At 54.6% G+C, this 20,004-nt stretch overlaps 3 protein-coding genes across 5 annotated transcripts in view; 1 reads left to right on the top strand and 2 right to left on the bottom strand.

The window, feature by feature from the left end:
• Positions 1–38: 38 nt before the first annotated feature.
• On the bottom strand, positions 39–718 carry LOC110586373 (histone H2AX). Its single transcript, XM_021696585.2, has one exon. The coding sequence runs from the start codon at positions 652–654 to the stop codon at positions 223–225; it is 432 nt and encodes a 143-aa protein (XP_021552260.1). The 5' UTR covers positions 655–718; the 3' UTR covers positions 39–222.
• A 718-nt stretch (positions 719–1,436) lies between these two features.
• Positions 1,437–6,103, bottom strand: DPAGT1 (dolichyl-phosphate N-acetylglucosaminephosphotransferase 1). The gene is made up of 9 exons (XM_021696356.1): positions 5,693–6,103; positions 5,244–5,364; positions 4,864–5,077; positions 4,467–4,613; positions 3,344–3,428; positions 2,796–2,984; positions 2,395–2,482; positions 2,080–2,235; positions 1,437–1,997 (listed from the first exon to the last, which is right to left on the bottom strand). Exons 1-9 carry the CDS (start codon positions 5,851–5,853, stop codon positions 1,932–1,934), a joined length of 1,227 nt encoding a protein of 408 aa, XP_021552031.1. The 5' UTR covers positions 5,854–6,103; the 3' UTR covers positions 1,437–1,931.
• A 6,342-nt stretch (positions 6,104–12,445) lies between these two features.
• The window catches only part of C2CD2L (C2CD2 like), a 9,500-nt gene continuing 1,941 nt past the window's right edge, over positions 12,446–20,004 (top strand). The window contains exons 1-13 of one of the 3 annotated variants that reach the window (XM_021696367.1): positions 12,446–12,855; positions 15,050–15,145; positions 15,721–15,840; positions 16,009–16,119; positions 16,209–16,325; positions 16,420–16,531; positions 16,675–16,783; positions 17,615–17,679; positions 17,770–17,897; positions 17,989–18,163; positions 18,888–18,989; positions 19,116–19,249; positions 19,337–19,622. In XM_021696367.1, coding sequence (XP_021552042.1) covers positions 12,502–12,855; positions 15,050–15,145; positions 15,721–15,840; positions 16,009–16,119; positions 16,209–16,325; positions 16,420–16,531; positions 16,675–16,783; positions 17,615–17,679; positions 17,770–17,897; positions 17,989–18,163; positions 18,888–18,989; positions 19,116–19,249; positions 19,337–19,622 — 1,909 coding nt within the window. In that variant the 5' untranslated portion in view covers positions 12,446–12,501. Of the gene's footprint in view, positions 12,856–15,049; positions 15,146–15,720; positions 15,841–16,008; positions 16,120–16,208; positions 16,326–16,419; positions 16,532–16,674; positions 16,784–17,614; positions 17,680–17,769; positions 17,898–17,988; positions 18,164–18,887; positions 18,990–19,112; positions 19,250–19,336; positions 19,623–20,004 lie in introns of all 3 variants that reach the window. The other 2 variants (XM_044919339.1, XM_044919340.1) reach the window with 2 other exon arrangements.

Genomic DNA, 20,004 nt, shown 5'->3' with positions numbered 1-20,004 from the left:
GCGGGGCCGCCCCCCGGCCGGGCGGCAGCGGCAGCGGGAGCGAGGGCCGGCGAGCCCGCGCGGGGGAGGGGCGGCGGCGACGACGACGCGGGAGGGGGCAGCCGAGCGCCGCGGCCGCCCGCCCCGAGCCCGACGTGGCTCAGCTCTTTCCGTGAGGGCGGTGGTGGCCCTTAAAAGGGCCTTTGTGGTGGCATGGTGGGCCGGCTGCGGCGCGGGCGCCCCTCAGTACTCCTGAGAGGCCTGGGTGGCCTTCTTGCCGCCCGCGGGCGCCTTCGGCCCCACGGTGGCGCTGGTCTTCTTGGGCAGCAGCACGGCCTGGATGTTGGGCAGGACGCCTCCCTGGGCGATCGTCACGCCGCCCAGCAGCTTGTTGAGCTCCTCGTCGTTGCGGATGGCCAGCTGCAGGTGGCGGGGGATGATCCGCGTCTTCTTGTTGTCGCGGGCCGCGTTGCCCGCCAGCTCCAGGATCTCCGCGGTGAGGTACTCGAGCACCGCCGCCAGGTACACGGGCGCGCCGGCGCCGACCCGCTCGGCGTAGTGGCCCTTCCGCAGCAGCCGGTGCACGCGGCCCACTGGGAACTGGAGGCCGGCGCGCGACGAGCGTGATTTGGCCTTGGCGCGGGCCTTGCCGCCGGTCTTGCCGCGGCCCGACATGCTGCGCGAGGTAGCAGAGCGGTGAAGAGGGACGCCTCAAAAGGGGCCAACAGAGAGCTGCCCGCCGCAGTCCAACTGCTGCCGCGCGCGCCCAGGGGCCGCCCTTATAAGCCCCCAGGGCACACCTCCGCGCCCTCCTGATTGGCTCTTTTCTCGAATACCCGCCTCCGGTTGGTTGCAGTTAACCCCTGCGTGACGCGCCGCGGCTGAGGGAGCGCGCCCGCCGATTGGTCCGATTTGAAAACCTTTTGCCCGGGGAAAAAGGCGAGGAGGAGCGGTAGCACGCAGCCAGCCCACCACTCCCTGAGGTAGCCAATCCAGGTGAAGGGCGCCAGATTTAAATGCTACAGCTGGAGACCAGAACCGGAAGACAAAGAGGGTGGAGTCTGAGCCACCTCTGGAGCCTCTGGGAAATCTGTGAGGGCCTAGGATTTTTAAAGGAAAGGGGTCAACGCCACTGCCTCCCCTTCCAGGTCTGGTCCCTCTCTTCGCCTTTCTCCCTCCTCCCATCCTGCAAAGGGAAAGTGAAAAGGGGAAGAAATGGGATCCCCTCCCCCTGTTCCCCCCCCCAATTCTGTCCCACACCAGACAAAGGTAACTCCAATCTTATGGCCCTCCCTGCCACCGAAGTATGAGGATTTCAGTGTTTATTCAACATGTTCTGTCTGGTCGCAGTTCTTTCTGTTCCCTTGCTACAAGGAGCCTGCTGTACTGAAAGAAAAAGGACCTCTTGGAGGAGGTGCCTCCACCAACCCTCCCAAATCTACCCTAAGATGCCCATATAGGAGATATACCTACAGGAACAACAATAAGAAAAAGACAACACTTTATTGTCACCACTGGGAGCACCTGGCCCCCCAGTCTGCTCTTACTAATCAGAATACTTAATTTATAGTCAAATATCAAGTGATTTTCGAGCCTGTGTCCCTATCCCCAGCAAGGGCTCTATCCCCAGGCCCAACATATTCCTCGAGAGTCCGAGTCGTGGATAACTGCATAAAAGTGGCAGTATCCCACCTCAGGAGGCTGCAAAGACGAGACGGGACGGAGAGGGAGAGTGGCAAGTTGAAGTGGCAAAGTCCAATCAACAGTCAGTAGAGGGCAAGACAGGCCCAGGGTGTCGATAATCACAGCGGAATGGAATCACTAAGTACAAAATCTGGGGGAGAATAAGAGGTGGGAGAGGCCTGGGCCAGGAGGCATTCCTGGTCAGGAAAGAGGTCGGCCTGAGTCAGGAACCCTGCAGACTGTGCAGTAAAGGGCAAGGACCGGGGGACTCAGACATCGTAGAAGAGCCGGACAAGCTGGTACCGAATGGAGAAGGTGACTGCACTGCCAAGGATCTGTGAGGAGAAACACACTAGAGTCAGAATCATGGAGAAAGGCAGACAGGGAGCTGTATGTAGAGCCCTTCCCCGACCACACCTGGAGCAGCAGCAGGAGCAGAGTCAGGTTTCTCTCATGCATGGGCCCGACGACCTTAAGGAGCAAGTTGATGAGGGTCATGTTGTTACACTCCGTGAAGGCACCATCCTCATGCTCGCTCTGGCGCACCGTCACTAGCTGGAGACTGTCTGCTACCTGGAGGGGCCAGAGGTGGAGAGAACTTCAACTCTGCTTCAACAGTGGGGATCTGCTTCGTGCTTCCAAACTCCCCTTGGATCTGATGCAGGCCCAGGATCCCCGGTCCCTGAATTCCCGATGACGGCCTAGAGCCTTACCTCCTTGTTACCCTGTTACCTTTAGAATAAAGGTGCCCAACAAAGAGAGGTTCTTGGTCTTGAACTTGGAATAGCTCATCTCCAGTTTGCCTGTCTTGGTATTGAGTCTGCAGGGGGAAGAGAGCTTTATGTGACGGGGCCACTACTCCAAGAACTCTCCTCACTGCGGTCAATTAATAGAAAGAGCACTGAACATGGCATCAAACAACCTAAGATCTATTTCTGGCTCTGCTTACTACTGTGTGATCAGAGCTGATTAGATTATGTAGGTGAATGTGCTCTGTAATTTCTAAGGGCTAACCATGTAGAAAGAGCCCTTCTTTGGGCCCACTCCCTTTGCACAGCAGATGTATAAGGCTGGCTTTATGCATCCCAAGTGAAAAAGCTACGATGTCCCTTTCAAGCCCCAAAAGTGGCTACCTGGGAATACGGTGGCGAGGGCAGGGTATGATATGCAGGAGCTGAGGCAGTGAGTAGAGGAAGTTGAACACCTGGGGCATGAAGAAGAGTAGCATGGTCTTGCTGAAGTGTCCCAAGATGCCCACCACGGCAAAGGTCATGCCAGCAAAGTAACAGAAGGTATCTCCCACAAACACCCGTGACGGGTACCTGTGTGGGGGAGAGGATCTGAGCCAGTGGCAGGAGGCACTATCCATCTTTTCTCTCACATTACACTTCCTGGGCCCTGGGCTAGCCCTGACTCTAGTTCTGGCCCAGAGGAGACTCTGGCTCTTCCAGCAACTGTCCAGGACCCAAGGCCCTGCATTCATCTCTTCCTGGGGGCTCCACAGCACTTGTCCCTAACTGCGACTGGGCTGAAAGCAATTGAAGAATATTACCAACTAGAGACCCAGAAAACACTCAACATAGGTGTGCATAGGTTTAGCCTCTCCAGGAGTTGGGTCATGACCAGGACCATACTCATTCTATGATCACATAGTTATCCCCCTAGCCACAGGCCCACTTACCAGTTATGGTAGAGCAATCCCAAGGTGGTGAAAAAAAAGGGTATCATGAAGTAGAGGGAAAAGACATGATCATCCCGATAATCACCTTTGGAAGCAAGGGAAAAAGAAAGAAGGAAAAGTTGATAGGTGCTTCCCCTGCATACCTGGGTTCTATTTTTGTCTCTAAGTTCTGTCCCAAGCTGTACTCTCCACCTCTTCCAAGTCACATTCAAGAACTCACCACCCTTTTTGTGTCACCCAGGCAATTCCTAATATTCCACCTCATTCACGAAGCCTTCCTAAATGAGTTACTGTCTTCAATTTGGTTTAGATCAGTCAGACCTAGGTGTGAATACCAGACTTACTTCCTGTGTGACCTCAATCATGACACATTTAAATTCTCTAGCCCTCAGTTTCCTCAACTACAAAATACGGTTCACGAGAACCCCTGCCACATGTTACAAAGTTCAAATGAGATAATGCTCACTAAAGTGGTTAGTTTTAATAAACACTGATATCAGTGCTTATCAGCCAAAGACCACCAGAAACACACAAGCAGTCAAAGCTGGGTTTACTGACTTGTAACAAGGGAGACACTGGAGACCACACATTATAGGCAACCATGGGATGCCTTAGTAAGGGGGTATTAGGAGGATGTGTTATAGGATTCGTTTTAAGTAATTTTGGGGAGAAAGCAAGGAGGTGGAGTTTTGCCCTAGACTGGGTGCAGTCAGTCAAAGTAATTCTATGACTGAGCATCTTAGTTTTGTCTAAAAAGTAGGAGGAACTGAGTTATCAGAAGGAAGCAGCAATTGCTCACATTAGCCAGAAGAGGGAGACCTTAGTCATTTTTGAGGGATGCACAAAATGCCGTTCTACCTGAGTTGGTTTTACTATCGTGGTCATAGAGTGACCCTGTCTGACTTGGAAGTTCTGTGAAATTGTTTACGTTCCATAGAAGACCATGGCCTACCTATTAGTGCCAATCCAGGTAAAAATGACAGGGCTGCTATTTTTCTTTCTTACATTTAATAAATCTTAATATATCGCTTTTTTCCCCCCCCCAAACTTCCCAAAGCCAGGTATCAGGCAACTTCCTTAACACTCAGACTTCTCTTCTCTCCCTCCTCCTAATCCCACCTACCTTCCAGCTCCACCAGATTGAAGACGATGATGGAAGCAGCAATGACTAGTGACTGGCCAGCCTCTAGGCCATTAATTCCTGCTAGGATATTGATAGCATTGGTACAGAACACTGCCAGCAGCCCCATGTAGACATAGTACAGGATCCCTGGGGGAAGAAGACCGTAAAAAGTGTGTACCATTGAAATGAGGACTTAAGGATATTCTGCTGAGAAAAGTGGTGGGGACAGAGGATCAGACGAAGGACCAACAGAAAGGATCTGAGAAGACACAGGGACAAGTCAGGGACACTTGGAGGAGAATCTGGAGCACCAGGAATGATGCTCTGCTAGATATCTCCCAGGGTAAGGGTGCCCTGAAGTAGGGGCCACAGGGGCGGCGGTGGCAGGGCTACTCACCCAAGTCCAGATGGAGGCCAAGAATCGGCCGGAAAGGCTTGGGCACCACAATGGTCGTGTTGCCAAAGTTGGTGAAATAGACCATGAGAAGAGGTAATGAGGCAGCTGTAGGCAGCAGCAGCTTATGGCGCCAGCGCAGATTCAGTACATCGTCCGCAAAGCCCAGGAAAATCATGCAGCAGATGGCAAGGAGCGCACCTATCAGGGCCACAAACTGGGGGAGGCTCGGGCAGGTCACAGCTCAAGCCTACGCCCACTTCACCTTTCAAAAATACCTGTCTTTTCCCTGGATCCTCAGCCCCTCCACCCAAACAACCCCAACTTTCTCAGGTAGCTCCCAGACCCCAGCCACAAGCAACCTCCCCCACTCACCCACTTACTTCATGGTGCGGGAAGGCTTTACACCGCTCCTCCATAAAGCAGTTCAGGAAAGGGAAAGGGATGAAGCAGAAGAGGATGATAAGGAAAACAGCACCGCTGATCACTCCCTGGGACTCTGGGCTGTGGCCCAGCAGCAAAGGGAGGGGGCGGAGGGAGAGGAAAGGGGGCGTGGTCACTCATTAGAGCAGGCACTACAGCCATCGAATGGGGAAAGGGGGGGTGGGGAAGGGCACCAGTGCTGGAGTCCCCGATGCACCTGAGGGTCCCCTCAACCACAACATCCCTTCCCAATGTTAGCCAGTGCTGCCCTTCATCTCCCAGAGCCCGGAGCTGTCTGCGGAGTTAGGACTCCTTCTCCGCGGGGTCAGGCACCCCAGTTCCCGCCTTGCCCTGCCGGCCCCTTCCTCTGCCCTTGCCTCCCGCCCGGGACCCGGGTGCCACCGCTCACATTTGCTGCCGGCCGGTTTTGTTGAGGTCCTGGCCACAGAGGTGCGCGGCGATGAAGTGGCCACGGAAGGCGGGGATGAGGGTGACCGTGGCCACAAATCCCAGCAGCGAGCCGATCAAATTCACCAGCAGCGGCACTGGCAACTCCGGGAAGGCCCACATGATGACCAGCCAGGGGCCCCGCTCGGCCGCCTCCTCAGCTAACGGACAAGCTGGGCAGAAGCCCTGAGCCCCCAGCAGGGAGGAGTGGCCGCTCCCCACAGGCTGGGTCTTCCCCCAACAGCCTGAGCGAAGCCCAACAACTCTGACTTGAGCCGCCCTCGGGACTCCCGCGAGCCTCTATAGCGCAACCTCGGCGGTGCCCCCACGGCACTTGCATGCCCACTGTTTCCTCCCGGATCTTGTTCGCAGAGCAACCAGCGTCGTGGAAGGCGGCGGCGGCCATTTTTAATACAGGCACGTAGCGCGGGGGACACAAATGTTCCTTTAAAATGCGTCCTTTATTTGAGAGTTTTCACCACGACGGTAGTGGCAAAACAATTAAAGACAGACAAACAAAAGCGGATACTTTCCTAACGCCGTATTAAAGATGTAAAGCCCAAAGCGGAAAAACGCCTTGCCCGGTTCCAAGATGAACACCTCCTTGTCCCACGTGTCTGACGTCGCTTACTCTGGGTTCCACGTCAGTGTTAGGTCCGCGGGCCGCAGCAGGTCACGTTTAAAGGGCCAGTACCCGCGTTTCCTCGGGGGAGGCTCTGGAGCCGGGAAGATGGCTCCTGGAGGCAACGGGGAGGGCAGGAGGGACGAGGATGAGGAGCCGCTCCCGCGGCGGGAAGAAAACCTGTTGCCAACGTAGTCGGAAGTCAAGATAAACGCAGCTTAGTTCCCGGGAACGCAGCTACAGTTCGGAAGCTGCCGTAAATTCTAAAGCCTAGGCACTTGAAAAGCCCCTCCCACTCCTCCCACTCCATGTTTTTCTTGTCCTTGATTCAGGTACTTGGCCTTCATCATCCCACCGCCTTCTGCCCCCGCAGTAGCAGTAGTTGCCGGGCAACCCAGCGGCGCACTTCACCACTGAAGGGGCCCGGAGTGCCCTCCGGTCTTGGATTTAACGCGGGACTTGACTTTCCTTGGTCCTCCATTGTGCCAAGCTCCCAAACCGCTGGAAAGAGCTAAGGAAGCAGGAGACTCAGCCCCACACGTGGCTTCCTGTGGGCCTGAGAAACTCGCAGTCAGGCTTCTTCCTCTAGGTTATCGTGCCTTTGGCTTGGCACCTGTGGCCTTGCAAGTAACAGTTCACCAGCTTCATTCCCTTTCATTCACCAGCCGGCTTTCCGTGGAAAATGATTTACGTTCCACAGAGAGGAAACCACCACCAGGGACTACGGAGACAACTCAAGTATCTCCTCACTTTGTCCACTCTCAAAAATGGCGTGCTCCAGGAGTCAGGGTCAGGTTGAGTCTTTTTAGGCCAAAGATGGTCTCTCCTGTCTCTCAAAACTAGGTGTGAAATGTCCCTTCTACTTGGAGGCACCTCTAATTAGCAACAAAACCCGCATATGTATGAAATATACTTAATATATATAAAGTAATCCCAGTAACACACTTGGTAGTATTCCACCAGATTTTCAGTACTTATTATCCCACTGGTATTGTTTTTCTGTGGCGGGGGGGGGGGGGTGTTGCGCGCACCCATGCGTACATGCATTTGTGCCTCTTAGACTGGAAACTCTCTAGAGGCAAGTGTTTTCTACCCCACAGGGTAAGCCCATGGGGCTGACACAGAGATATCTGTATACAAGGTATCATCCCACACAGTAAGTCTGGGTCTTAAAGAGGGACAAATGGCAATAGGAGCACATGGAAAGAGCAATTAGTTGTGATCAGGGGAGGTGAGTAGCATCTCCAAAGATTTCAGTAGGTGGCAAGAGTGGAAGGGCCTCCCAAGTAGGGGAAGTGAGACTCCAGGAGCAGGTGGAAAGGAGGAGCTTGTGGGAGCCTCAGAGGAGGCAACATTCAGTTATCTTGTTGATCAGGAGCAGGCTGAGACTCCCTGGAGGTTGGAGGGCAGTGTATCTATTTCCTTCTTTATTTTCCTTCCCAACCTGTCATTGGGAACCTCTGACTCTTCTCCAGAGATCATTAGCCACCCCCCACCCCCCGTGCAACCCCCACTGGAACAGGGTTGGGAGGGGACTTGTTCAAAGACAAGACACTAGGGATTCCTCATCCAATATACACGTTACCATCAGAACATGATTACTGGGGTACTGGCATTACAATATTTTTGTTCCCATGATGGTAAATGCCCAGGTGATGATCAGACTAATTAGGAGAAACAAACACAGGACTTGGCCACACTTGAAATTTTGTGCCTTTCCTGGTAAAAATTCAAAGCATTTGCCTGAATGCTAAAGCTGGTCCTAGAACTCACAGATCAGATGAGTTGTCAGTGGCTTCTGCTGGTTTCTTGCGCTGAGTTGACAACATCTGAGATGCGTGTCTCCTACTAGGAGGCCCTGAGTGCCTCCCAGTGAGCAAGCCAATCTAATGTTAAGTTGGATTGCCTGTCAAAGCCTGTCCCCAAAATGTTTTACAGTGCCTAAGAAGTCCATGAGACAGCTTTGGATAGTCTGGGGCAATGACACTTGCAGGACCCTATCTGTGTCTCTTTCCAGGCAGTTGAGTTACTTTTTCTTTTTCTTCCTGCCTCTCCCCTATCAGTGTATCAAAAGTTATGGGGCGCCTGAGTGGCTCAGTCGGTTAAGCGTCTGCCTTCAGCTCAGGTCATGATCCCAGGGCCCTGGGATCGAGCCCCACATCGGGCTTACTGCTCAGCGGAGGACCTGCTTCTCCCTCTCCCTCTGCCTGCCACTCTATCTGTGCTCTCTCTCTATCTCTCTGTCAAATAAATAAATGAAATCTTAAAAAAAAAAGTTGTTAGCTGAGGGGTACATGGGTAGCTCAGTCGTTAAGAGTCTGCCTTTGGCTGGAGTCATGGTCCCGGGGTCCTGGGATCAAGCCCCATATCAAGCTCCATGCTCAGCGGGGGGGGGGGCTGCTTCCCCCCTCCCCCGCTTGTGTTCCCTCTCTCTCTGTCAAATAAATAAAATCTTTTTTTTTTAAAGATTCTATTTATTTATTTGAGAGAGAGGGAGAGAGAGCACAAGCAGGGGAAGGGACAGAGGGAGAGGGAGAAGCAAGCTCCCTGCTGAGCAGGGAGCCCGGCCCGCCTGCCGCGAGGCTCCATCCCAGGACCCTGGGATCATGACCTGAGTCAAAGGCAGATGCTTCACTGACTGAGCCACCCAGGTGCCCCAAATAAATAAGTAAAATCTTAAAAAAAAAAAGTTGTTAGCTGAAAGCATGCCCCAAGATCTCCCATTCCATTGAAATAACATGAGGTTTCAAAAGATGCAAACAATATAGAAATTCTTGGTGTTGGCATGCATAATGGAATATCTTGTTAGACTTCTTAAAATTATAAGAATTTACTAATCCCTACTATGTGTGTGGGAAATTTTTAAGTACTGTGGGGACAACGTGATATAAATGCACTTTTTCCCCTCAGAAAGTCTGCTTTAGCATATTAAAGCACCTTGGTTGAATATGAGGAAAGACAGATGAGTGTGACGGGGTCCCCACTCTTTTATTAAAATATTTTATTTATTTATTTTATTCTGGGGGGAGGGGCAGAGGGAGAGAGAGAATCCCAAGCAGACTCCACGCTGAGCATAGAGCCTGCAGGGGGTTCAATCCCCCAACCCTGAGATCATTACCTGAGCCAAAACCAAGACTTAGACTGGGCCACCCAGGCGCCCCTGAGAGGGTCCCCACTCTTATTTTTTTAAGGATTTTATATATTTTTTTAAAAAGATTTTATTTATTTAAGAGAGAGAGAGAGCACACGTGAGCACAAGCAGGGGGAGCGGCAGGCAGAGGGAGAGGGAGAAGCAGGCTCCCCACTGAGCAGGGAGCCCAATGTGGGCTAGATCCCAAGGTCCTGGGACCACGACCTGAGCCAAAGGCAGACACCCAACGAACTGAGCCACCCAGGTGCCTGAGAGAGAGAGAGAGAGAGAGCACAACGAGCAGGGTGTGGAGAAGGGGGAGGGGGACAGGGAGGGAGCCCGTTGAGTAGGGAGCCCAACATGGGGCTTGACCCTAGGACCCCAAGATCATGACCTGAGCGGAAGTCAGACGTTTAACTGACCAAGCCACCCAGGCGCCCTGATAGGGTTCCCACTCTTAAGCAGCTTCCTGGTGAGTGGGACAAGCAAACATAAACAACCAGCTAGACTGTAAGACAGAATGACATGAGTGCTAGAGATCTAAGGAACAAGTGGAAGGACGAGTAGTAGGACTAACATGGGAGACTCGTGTGAGACTGAACTGTGAAGCAGTGTCTGGCTGCCCAGGACCGAGTGCTTAGTGGAGGAGTTGAGGAAATAAATCCGAGAACTCAGAGAGCTGAGATCCCTGGGAGGTTGGAGGGTTCCTGAAGAAGGGTTCCTGGGGAGGAGAGTCTGCATAGTGTAACTTTGCACCCAGGCAACTTCTTACATAATCTGCTTCTGTAGCTCGAGTCGCTTTGCCCAATGACAGTTTCCTCCTGGGGTCTGGCCCTGAATTCTTTCATCCCTTCATTGCATATCTTTTCCTCCCCTTATGATTAAAAACCCACATTCTAGGGGCGCCTGGCTGGCTCAGTCGGAAGAGCATACGACACTTGATCTCGGGGTTATGAGTTTGAGCTTCACAGTTCAGTCTCACACGAGTCTCCCATGTTAGTCCTACTACTCGTCCTTCCACTTGTTCCTTAGATCTCTAGCACTCATGTCATTCTGTCTTACAGTCTAGCTGGTTGTTTATGTTTGCTTGTCCCACTCACCAGGAAGCTGCTTAAGAGTGGGAACCCTATCAGGGCGCCTGGGTGGCTTGGTCAGTTAAACGTCTGACTTCCGCTCAGGTCATGATCTTGGGGTCCTAGGGTCAAGCCCCATGTTGGGCTCCCTACTCAGCGGACTCCCTCCCTGTCCCCCTCCTCCTTCTCCATCCCCTGCTCGTGCTCGTTGAGTGTACAGATTACTAAAAAAAAAAAAAAAATTAATAAACTAAAAAAAAAAAATGCTAGGAATCTTCCATGATTTTTGGCGTCCAGTGATGATGCTTGGGCAGGGCTATAGCAAGGCTAGTCCATCACCAACCATCTCCTCATCATTCCTTACAGTGAATTCTTAGCATCCCAGGCTACCCCACCGCCTCCTCTGGTTCAGGCACTCTGTTGCTGACCTGCCATATCCTGCCTAGCTCTGCAGCCCCACACTTTAGAAGACATTGTTTATTCCCAGGTACTCATTCCTTGGACTACTGACTGGATTGGGAGAGAGACTAATACCTTCCCTGTTACCTGTCTGGGTGCTGAACACTTTGCCATATGTAGCTGGAGAAGAAGGGTCTCTTGGGGAATGGGGGTTCCTTTGAATCCTGATGCAAGAGTTCCCTCCCCTCCCTTCAGAAGAAAATGACAAGCCCCTGTCCTATAGAGATGGTATCTACTCCCTCAAATCTAGGAAAAGGGATGGATCCTGAGGCCAGAGTGTACCTATAGCATCATTTTGTGTGTGCTTGTTGGGATATCACATATTTGGATGGCATCACATAATTTGGCTGAATCTATTGATAGCCCACTGCTACACTGCCAGCTCCCTTCTCATTACCGCCTCTTCTACACGTGCTCCATAGGCAGGAGCTGTTACTATGGAAATACATTATTTTTAAAAACAGAAGCAGCCCCAGGCTTGGGAAATATCTCCAGAACAAACCCACAGGAGCAAGAAGGTTAATAGGGTGTTCCTGAATCCTAGCTCCTAGTGGAAGGGGGGTGGTGGTGGTGGACGGGGCTTAATATTCCATGTTCTATTCTCAGACTATACCAGGTTCAGGTTCTTTCCGGTCGGTGTCTCCTGGACCTCTGTCAGGCACTTCTGTCTAGGAGGGATGCTCTGCACCTACTCACCCAGGGCCTAGCTTAGGCCAAGAAATGGGAACCAAAGAAGGTGCTGAGCCTGGGGGTGTTGGGAGAAGGGGGCGACGCTATCCACGGGGTTCGGGTCCTTCTTAACCCCACATGCGTCCAAACTATAGAAATCTAAGCTGCGCAGGGGAAATCAGAGGCGGTATCTCAAGTGATTGAAGTTACCCTCGGCTGTGAGCTCAGGGGAAGGGGTGTATCCCACTTTCAGTTTGGGGCGGGGTGGTCAAAGATCCCGCCTATTTTCAACCCCGGAACCTCCTCCCCTCTGTGTCGTCCTCCCGCCCTCCTCTAAGCTCCTGGAGCCCCGGGCTCGCCAAGCTCCGCCCAACGCGGGTGCGGCTCCTTTAAGGGCGGGTGGGGGCGGGGCGCCGGCCGTGTTGTCAGTGTCAGCTTTGCGCACGCAGCCCTTCCGGAGCCGGTGCCGGTCCGCGAGCCCCCACGTCTCTGCAGACAAGTCCCCGCCCGGGTCCGGTAGGGCCCGCGCCGTGGGAGGAGTCGGGCGCTGGCCGGAGACTAACCCAGGTCAGACTGCCGGACTAACCAAGGAGGGAACCGGACCGCGCAGAGAGGGACCCCGGCGTCGCGACCCCCGAGGACTCCTCTCATCGATCTGTGGCACCCGCTAGTTCCGGACACCCAGCCCCGCAGAGCCCCCAAGCCCGCGCGCCCAGCCCCGGGGGAGCCCGCCCCCGCCCCGCGGCCAGCCCGGGCCATGCTCCCCCGGGGCAGCGGCTGAGCCCGAGCCGGGGCCCGGACCGGAGCCCGCGCGGAGCATGGATCCGGGCTGGGGGCAGCAGGACGTGGGCTGGGCGGCCCTGCTGATCCTCTTCGCCGCCTCGCTGCTCACGGTGTTTGGCTGGCTGCTACAGTATGCCCGGGGCTTGTGGCAGGCGCGGGCCCGCGGGGGCCGGGGGCCGGGACCCGCCTTAGCTGCCGAGCCCGCGGGCTCCCCGCGGGAGCTGGGCGTGTGGCGCTCGCTGCTGCGGCTGCGGCCGACTCGGGCCGGTGCCCCCGAGGAGCCAGGCGTCCGGGGCCTCCTGGCGTCGCTCTTCGCCTTCAAGTCTTTCCGAGAGAACTGGCAACGGGCTTGGGTGCGAGCGCTGAACGAGCAGGCCTGCAGGGACGGGGTGAGTTGGACAGGAACACCTAAGTGGTCCCCTCACTCAACCTTTCCTTATGCCTGGAGGGCCGGGTGGGGGTGGGGATCAACTGGAGAACCCTATGGCTATGGCTTCTCTTCTCCTCCGGGATTAGAGAAAAGGGTGCAGGTGGGGCTGGAGGTTGTAGAAATCTAGCTGTGTCCCAAATTCTCTATTCTGTGGTGGAGGTATTCTCTGGTTCCAAACCCAAGCACAAGTTGCTGTTCTCATAGCAACGCTAATCCCTGGGCCTGAGGGCACTTCCGTGTAGCCTGGGTGCTGGTTGTGTTGGAGGAACGGGGATAGAAGGGAAACAGGTGCACCTGCAGAAGGAATTTGCCTGGTCCTCATGCCACCACACCCAGTTAACATTTCATGCCCCGTATACCTGGTTTGACCAGGCAGATAGATTCCCAAGGAGCCTGAATTACCACCACCACCCCCAAGCCCTTAGTAATTTCACTGATACAGACTAACACATCCTTCTTTTTGCTGACCTGCAGCAGATATATTGTGGAAAAGTTGTTAAGGTGGAGAGCAGATGAATAGTCCATGCCCTTCTCAGTAGGTGAGCCTGGAGCTGCCCCTTGAGGGTCAGTCACAAACCAGCCCAGCCTACTTCCTCCCATTGCACCATGGGCATCTGGTCTCCCAGGAAGTAGGGCAGGAAGCGTGGTCATAAGACTGAGGTGGGGTGGGAGGTAGAGGCCTCCTTGTCATGGGGCCCTCTACCATCCTGGCCCAGTGATCTCTCTTCGCCCTCACTGCCTATCAGCCCCCTGCCCAGAGGGTTCTCCAGCTCTAGCTCCCACTAGGACTTTATTAGCTCCCCAGATGCCTGGAAGCAGAAGTGGCCACACAAGAAGTTGCTCAGTCTCCTCTGTCCAGCTAGCCAGCAGAAAGCCAGATGGCATCTGTTAGTCTACACCTTGAACTCATCCCTCCACCCAGTTCTTCCTGTACCTTGTCCCTAGGTCAGGAGCAACTCCTTGGGACAGCTGACTCAGCTGGACATTGGCCTCCCTTGCAAGGGGTGGGGAGATTGGGGTTCCAAGCATCCATCTCCCCATCTCCCTGGGCCTGGCCTTCAAACAAGCCAATGACAGGAGCAGAGAAGTTGGTATTCCCTGGTTTGCCAGGCACACGAGCCCTGTGAATTTATTTCCTCCCATCCCAAGACCCAAGGAAGGGCTGCCAGCTCAATTTGTGCGCCCTCCCCAATTCTTCTTCCCATCCTGCTCTCTGGATGGGGCTTCAGTAGGCTGTTTTCACTGCTGTGTAAGAATTAGGAAGCTCTTTCAAGACCTAAGCTAAGCAGCTTTCTGCTGCCTAATACCACCCTGCTATCTGCCTTGAGGAATTAGCGAGGCCTCTGGACCCTTGAGCCCTCTGAGCTTGCTTTTCTTCCCAGTCCCTCTGGGAAGGTTCCCCAAGGCCATGCTGAGCTAGTCTTCAACCCCAACAATATGAATAGGGTCATACCCTTGATTCTCCGCATCCTATTTATCTGGAAGAAGCCTTAGCCTCATTTCTTCAGCTCTTGTCTTGAATAAGTGGCCCTGCTGCTTTTACCCTTAGCTCAGCCATGTCGCTCTCTCCCCAGTAATATGTATGTACCAACCAACACCTTTATGATCTTTTTTTTTTTTTTTTTAAGATTTTATTTGTTTATTTGAGAGAGAGAGACACAGTGAGAGAGGGAACACGAGCAGGGGGAGTGGGAGAGGGAGAAGCAGGCTTCCTGCGGAGCAGGGAGCCCGATGCGGGGCTCAATCCCAGGACCCTGGGATCATGACCTGAGCCGAAGGCAGACATTTAACCGGCTGAGCCACCCAGGTGCCCCTATGATCTTTTTTCTATGCACTCCTTTCTTTGGGGGTAGGTTGGGGGATGAAGAGGAAGGTGAGGGGAGAAGAGGGAGGCTCCTGGTAATTCCAGGAGAAATCTAGGGTCTTCCGCTCAAGGTGATCTGATCTTTGAGGTGATCTAGCAACTGCAGGCCCCAGAGGGGTGTGGTTCTAGGGGAACACTTCCTGTCCTAAAGCCCTGAGCCAAGGAGGGGCCAGAAGCCAGCCTGCAGCTGAGGCTTCCGCAGTGCCAGGGCCCAGCCAGCAACTGAGCAGGCCAGCCCTGTGGGGGGCAGCTCCAGAGACCTGATCCTGTGTCCACATTACTCCCTCAGAGTTCCATCCAAATCACCTTTGAGGAGGTGCCCCAAGTCCCACCCAGAGCCAGCATTAGTCATGTGACCTGCATAGACCAATCGGACCGCACCATGGTAAGGGTTTGATGGGCACTGCCTTCTACAGGGCCTGAGGCGGGCTGATCCCAAGAGTTCCTTTTAGTCTGAGGGCTCTTGACCTGGAGTCTCTGAATGCCTTCAGGGTCCGAGGACTGGCTTCGGGAGGTCTGAGAGTCGCATTCAAGTTACATGCGAAATGTAGCACATGTGTGTATATCTCCATTTTTCTGGAGAGAGGAGTCTTTGGCTTTTACTTAATTCTTCTATGGGCTTGTGACCCCAAAGAAGTGAAGTCTCAAGGAAAAGAGAGTGGGGAGGGGTCTTTTTTTTTTTTTAAAAGATTTTATTTATTTATTTGAGAGAGAGAATGAGAGAGAGCACATGAGAGGGGGGAGGGTCAGAGGGAGAAGCAGACTCCCTGCCGAGCGGGGAGCCCGATGCGGGACTCGATCCCGGGACTCCAGGATCATGACCTGAGCCGAAGGCAGTCGCTTAACCAACTGAGCCACCCAGGCGCCCGGGGAGGGGTCTTTATACGGCAGAGCGAAGCAGGGTTGAGCCCCCGTCCTCCGCGCCTGACCCTCCTTGCCTCCGTGCCTCGCCGGTCTCAGGTGCTGCGTTGCCAGCTCTCTGCTGAGGAGGTGATGTTCCCAGTCTCTGTGACCCAGCAGTCCCCCGCTGCCGTCTCCATGGAGACCTACTACGTCACTCTGACACTGCCATCAACACAGGTGGAGGGGGATGTGGGAAACCGAGGTGGGCAGGGGGCGGTTCAAGGCCTCAGCCTTGCAGCTGGGTTCCTCTCTGGGACGGAATTGGGGAAGGGAGGGTCCTGGGGAATAGGGAGTCGTTGGAGGCATGAGGCAAGTCCCCCTAGCCCCTTTGTCCATCCCCCGCAGTTGGAAGTCAGCCTGGAGGAAATCCCTGACGAGGGCCTGCTCGTGTCCTGGGCCTTTACTGATCGCCCAGACCTCAGCCTGACGGTGCTTCCCAAGCTGCAGGCCAGGGAGGTAAGGGGGCAGGGTGGGGAGGAAGAGGCAGAGCAGGGAGGCAATGCAGAGCTGGGGGCCCCACCTCTTCGTTCTCCTCTGCTGTGCAGAGAGGTGAGGAGCAAGTGGAGCTCTCCACCATTGAAGAATTGATTGAGGACACCATTGTCAGCACCCAGCCGGCCATGATGGTCAACCTCAGGGCTTGCTCTGCGCCTGGAGGCCCGGTAAGTAGGCCCTCAAAGCAAACAGTTTGTAAGCGGAACGTCCCCAGTGGGCTAGGTTGGGATTCCTGTTCTTTTTACCTCCTTCTGCTCTTAGGTACCCAGTGAGAAGCCACCCACGGTGCCCCAGGCACAGCCAGCCATCTCCAGGCCTACCCGGTTATTCCTCCGGCAGCTTCGAGCGTCTCACCTGGGAAGTGAGTTGGAAGGTGAGAGCCAGAAGCAGCTGGGGGACTGCCAAGGCTATGCGTACAGGCGCTCCCTGCCCTTCTGCCACGGGTGTGGCTTCATTATTCCTCAGTGGCTTCCCATCTTTGATCTGGGCATCGCCTAATTTCTGGTTCCCCCCCAGGTACTGGGGGACTGTGCTGTGTAGCTGAGCTCGACAACCCGCTGCAACAGAAGTGGACCAAGCCCATGAGCGCTGGTCCCGAGGTGGAGTGGACTGAAGACCTGGCCCTGTAAGGAGTGACTCCTCCATCCCCACCCCTGCTCTCATGGGCAGACTGAGGATCAAACCCTTCCAGCATAGCCCTGACATGAATCAGCTCTACTCTCAGTAAACTCTTATGTGAACCCTGATTGTATGCCAGGCCCTGGCCCAGGTCCTGAGGATACAAACATGACCAAGATACACCCCCACCCCTGAGTTGATTGCAGGCTCCAGGCAGAGACAGAGGTACATTAAAAAGATGGGATAAGGGCTCCAGTCAAGATTTACACAAGGTGCCGTGGGCATGCTTAGGTGGGGGAGATGAATTCCCATGGGGAAATAAAGATCGGAGTAGGCTTCATAGAGGAGGTGGTGTTTAAACCACCCCTTACAGCAAGAATAGGATTTCAACAGTGTGACAGAAAAGTGTTTTTGGCAGAGGAAACAGCTTGAGCAAAGGAAAAGGGGTGGTTTGACATAGAGAGAGAGACAAGGAGGGCAAGACTGGGGAGGATCCATGCCCAGCATCCCGAGCAGAGCCCTATCCCATTCTCTTGGGAAGAGAGAGTATTTGTTTGTTTGTTTAATTTTTTAAAGTCTTATTTATTTAAATAATCTCTACACCCAACACGGGGCTCCAACTCATGACCCTGACGTCAGGAGTCACGTGCTCTTCCAGCTGAGCTGGCCAGGTGCCCCAGGAAGAGAGAGTATTTGGGGGGCAGGAGTTAATCTGATTGGAGCCCTCCTTCCATTTTATTTATGTACATCTCTCTTTGCCTCTGGCCTATGGTCAGTTCGAGGGTGGGTGTGGTTTGCTAATCTTCCCCCTCCCTGCCCCACCTCCTCCTGGCCACAGGGATCTGGGCCCCCAGAGCCGGGAGCTGAGCCTCAAAGTACTGAGGAGCAACAGCTGTGGAGACGGTGAGTATGGGGCAGGAAGGAGCACCTCTGGGTGGGTGCTAAGTGGGGCCTGGTCATGGGCCCAGCTCACAACGCTGTCCCTTTCCCCAGCTGAACTCTTGGGCCAGATCACACTGTCTGTGGGGCCCCCTTCCAGACCTCTCTCCCGAAGACAAGTATGCCCACTTGCCCCTGGGCCAGGGAAAGCCCTGGGACCAGCGGCCACCATGGCAGTAGAGGTGAGAAGCTGAGCCTAGGGGGAAGAGGGGAGGACACTGGAGAAGGGCAGTCTTTGAGGCCCACCTCTTTGCTCTTCCTCTCCCTCGGCAGCTTCAGTATGAGGAGGGCTCCCCCCGGAACCTGGGCACTCCCACTCCCTCCACTCCACGCCCCAGCATCACACCCACCAAGAAGATCGAGTTAGACCGGACCATCATGCCTGATGGCACCATTGTGACCACAGTCACCACCGTCCAGTCCCGGCCCCGTGTAGAAGGGAAACCAGGTAAAGAGAAGGGAGCCCAGTCCCAGCCAGGGGCCCCTGTCTGCAGACCCGTGTGGGACAGGGAAGGGCAAGGGAAGCCCTAATTCTAGCTCCTCCTGTTTTCCAGCCACAACTTGCTCATCATCTCTGTCTCTCAGGCCTCCCCTTACATCCCTCCTCTTCCCCACTGTTCCTCTCCCGCTGCGATCCTGGGGATCCTGGGTCTTCTGGGCCCTCCTGCTGGACTCTCGCCCTTCCACCTCCCGCGTTCCCCGGTGACTTTTCACAGGTCTCCTGCCGGCCCTTTCCGCGGCCCCAACTGCCTACTTGTCCCTCCCTCTACCCTCAACCTTCTAGCACCTTTGGGATCCACCAACAAAACCAGTGGCCTCTGTGATACTTCTCTCACTCCTGGGGGCCCTCCATGACATTCCTCCCATCTCTGGGGGGGTCCCACAGGGTTCCCCCTTCCCCCAGGGGACCCTTGTGCCATCTCTGGGCACTCTCAGCATCTTCATGGCTTCTCCCCACACCCTGGGTGGGCCCCATGGCACTTCCCCGCACTCCCATTGGTGTCCTGTGGTGTCGTTTTGCCCCCCTGGCATCTTATTAATCACCTGTGTGATTGTCCCTTAGTCACCTCTGCCCTCTGAGTCAGCCAAAGCCTGCATCTCAGTAAAGACAATAGGGGGTGGGGGCCACTTTAAGGCATCTCCCAGCTCACTGACCCTCCCCCACCCACCAGACTCCCCCTCCCGCTCCCCGTCCAAGGTGGAGGTGACCGAGAAGACGACAACTGTGCTGAGTGAGAGCAGTGGTCCCAGCAGTGCTTCCCACAGCAGCAGCCGTGAGTGGGGGACCGGGAAGTGTGAGTGTCGGTGGGCACGGGGGCCCCAGAGTCAAAACACCATTTTGCGTGGGACCCAGGAGCCAGGGAGGAGTCAGGTTATCCACCGTCTGTACCCCCCAGCAGGGGAGAGCCACCTTTCCAACGGCTTGGACCCTGTAGCAGAGACAGCGATTCGTCAGCTCACTGAGCCCAGCGGGCGGGCAGCCAAAAAGACACCCACCAAGCGTAGCACTCTTATCATCTCTGGCGTTTCCAAGGTAACATGGCTCTGAGGAGAGGAGCTGGGATAGGGAGAAAGCCCTGATGGGTCACTCCTGCCCATTAAAACGTGTTCCTCCTGCCAGGTGCCCATTGCTCAGGACGAGTTGGCACTGTCTCTGGGCTATGCGGCATCCCTGGACGCCTCAATGCAGGATGATGCAGGAACCAGTGGAGGTCCCTCCTCACCGCCCTCAGACCCACCAGCCATGTCCCCAGGACCCCTCGATGCCCTCTCCAGCCCCACCAGTGTCCAGGAAGCAGATGAGACAACACGTTCGGACATTTCTGAGAGGCCATCTGTGGATGACGTTGAGTCGGAAACAGGGTCTACTGGTGCGCTGGAGACCCGCAGCCTCAAGGATCACAAAGGTGGGGAGATATTGGCAGCACCCCCTCCCCTTCTTTTATGCCCAGTATCAGGACCTGGGTCTTACTGGACACTTCAGGGAATGGGATTCTCAACCCAGTTTGCCTTCTCCTTCCTCCGCTGAGGGATCCCCAGATTTCCCAGCCTGTTTCAGCCAAGACAAAGTGGAGAAGGAGAACTTACTGCCTAGGGTCCTGGCCTGGATCTGACAGACACCAGTGACAGGGAGGGATGCCAGAGTATTTCCCTTAACTTCCACTTTTCTTCCTTCCTAGGTCTAAGCATATATCTTCTTTCCTATTGTCTTTTTTTTTTTTTTTTTTCTTTTTCCCCCTTCCCTTTTTCTCTCTTTCTTTTGAGTTTAAGAAATTCTCCCCTGGGGTA

The sequence above is a fragment of the Neomonachus schauinslandi genome, chromosome 11 (assembly GCF_002201575.2).
Source record: "Neomonachus schauinslandi chromosome 11, ASM220157v2, whole genome shotgun sequence".
Lineage (NCBI taxonomy): Eukaryota > Metazoa > Chordata > Mammalia > Carnivora > Phocidae > Neomonachus > Neomonachus schauinslandi.
The sequence above is the reverse complement of the archived record's forward strand: the minus strand, read 5'-3'. Positions and strand labels throughout refer to the sequence as shown.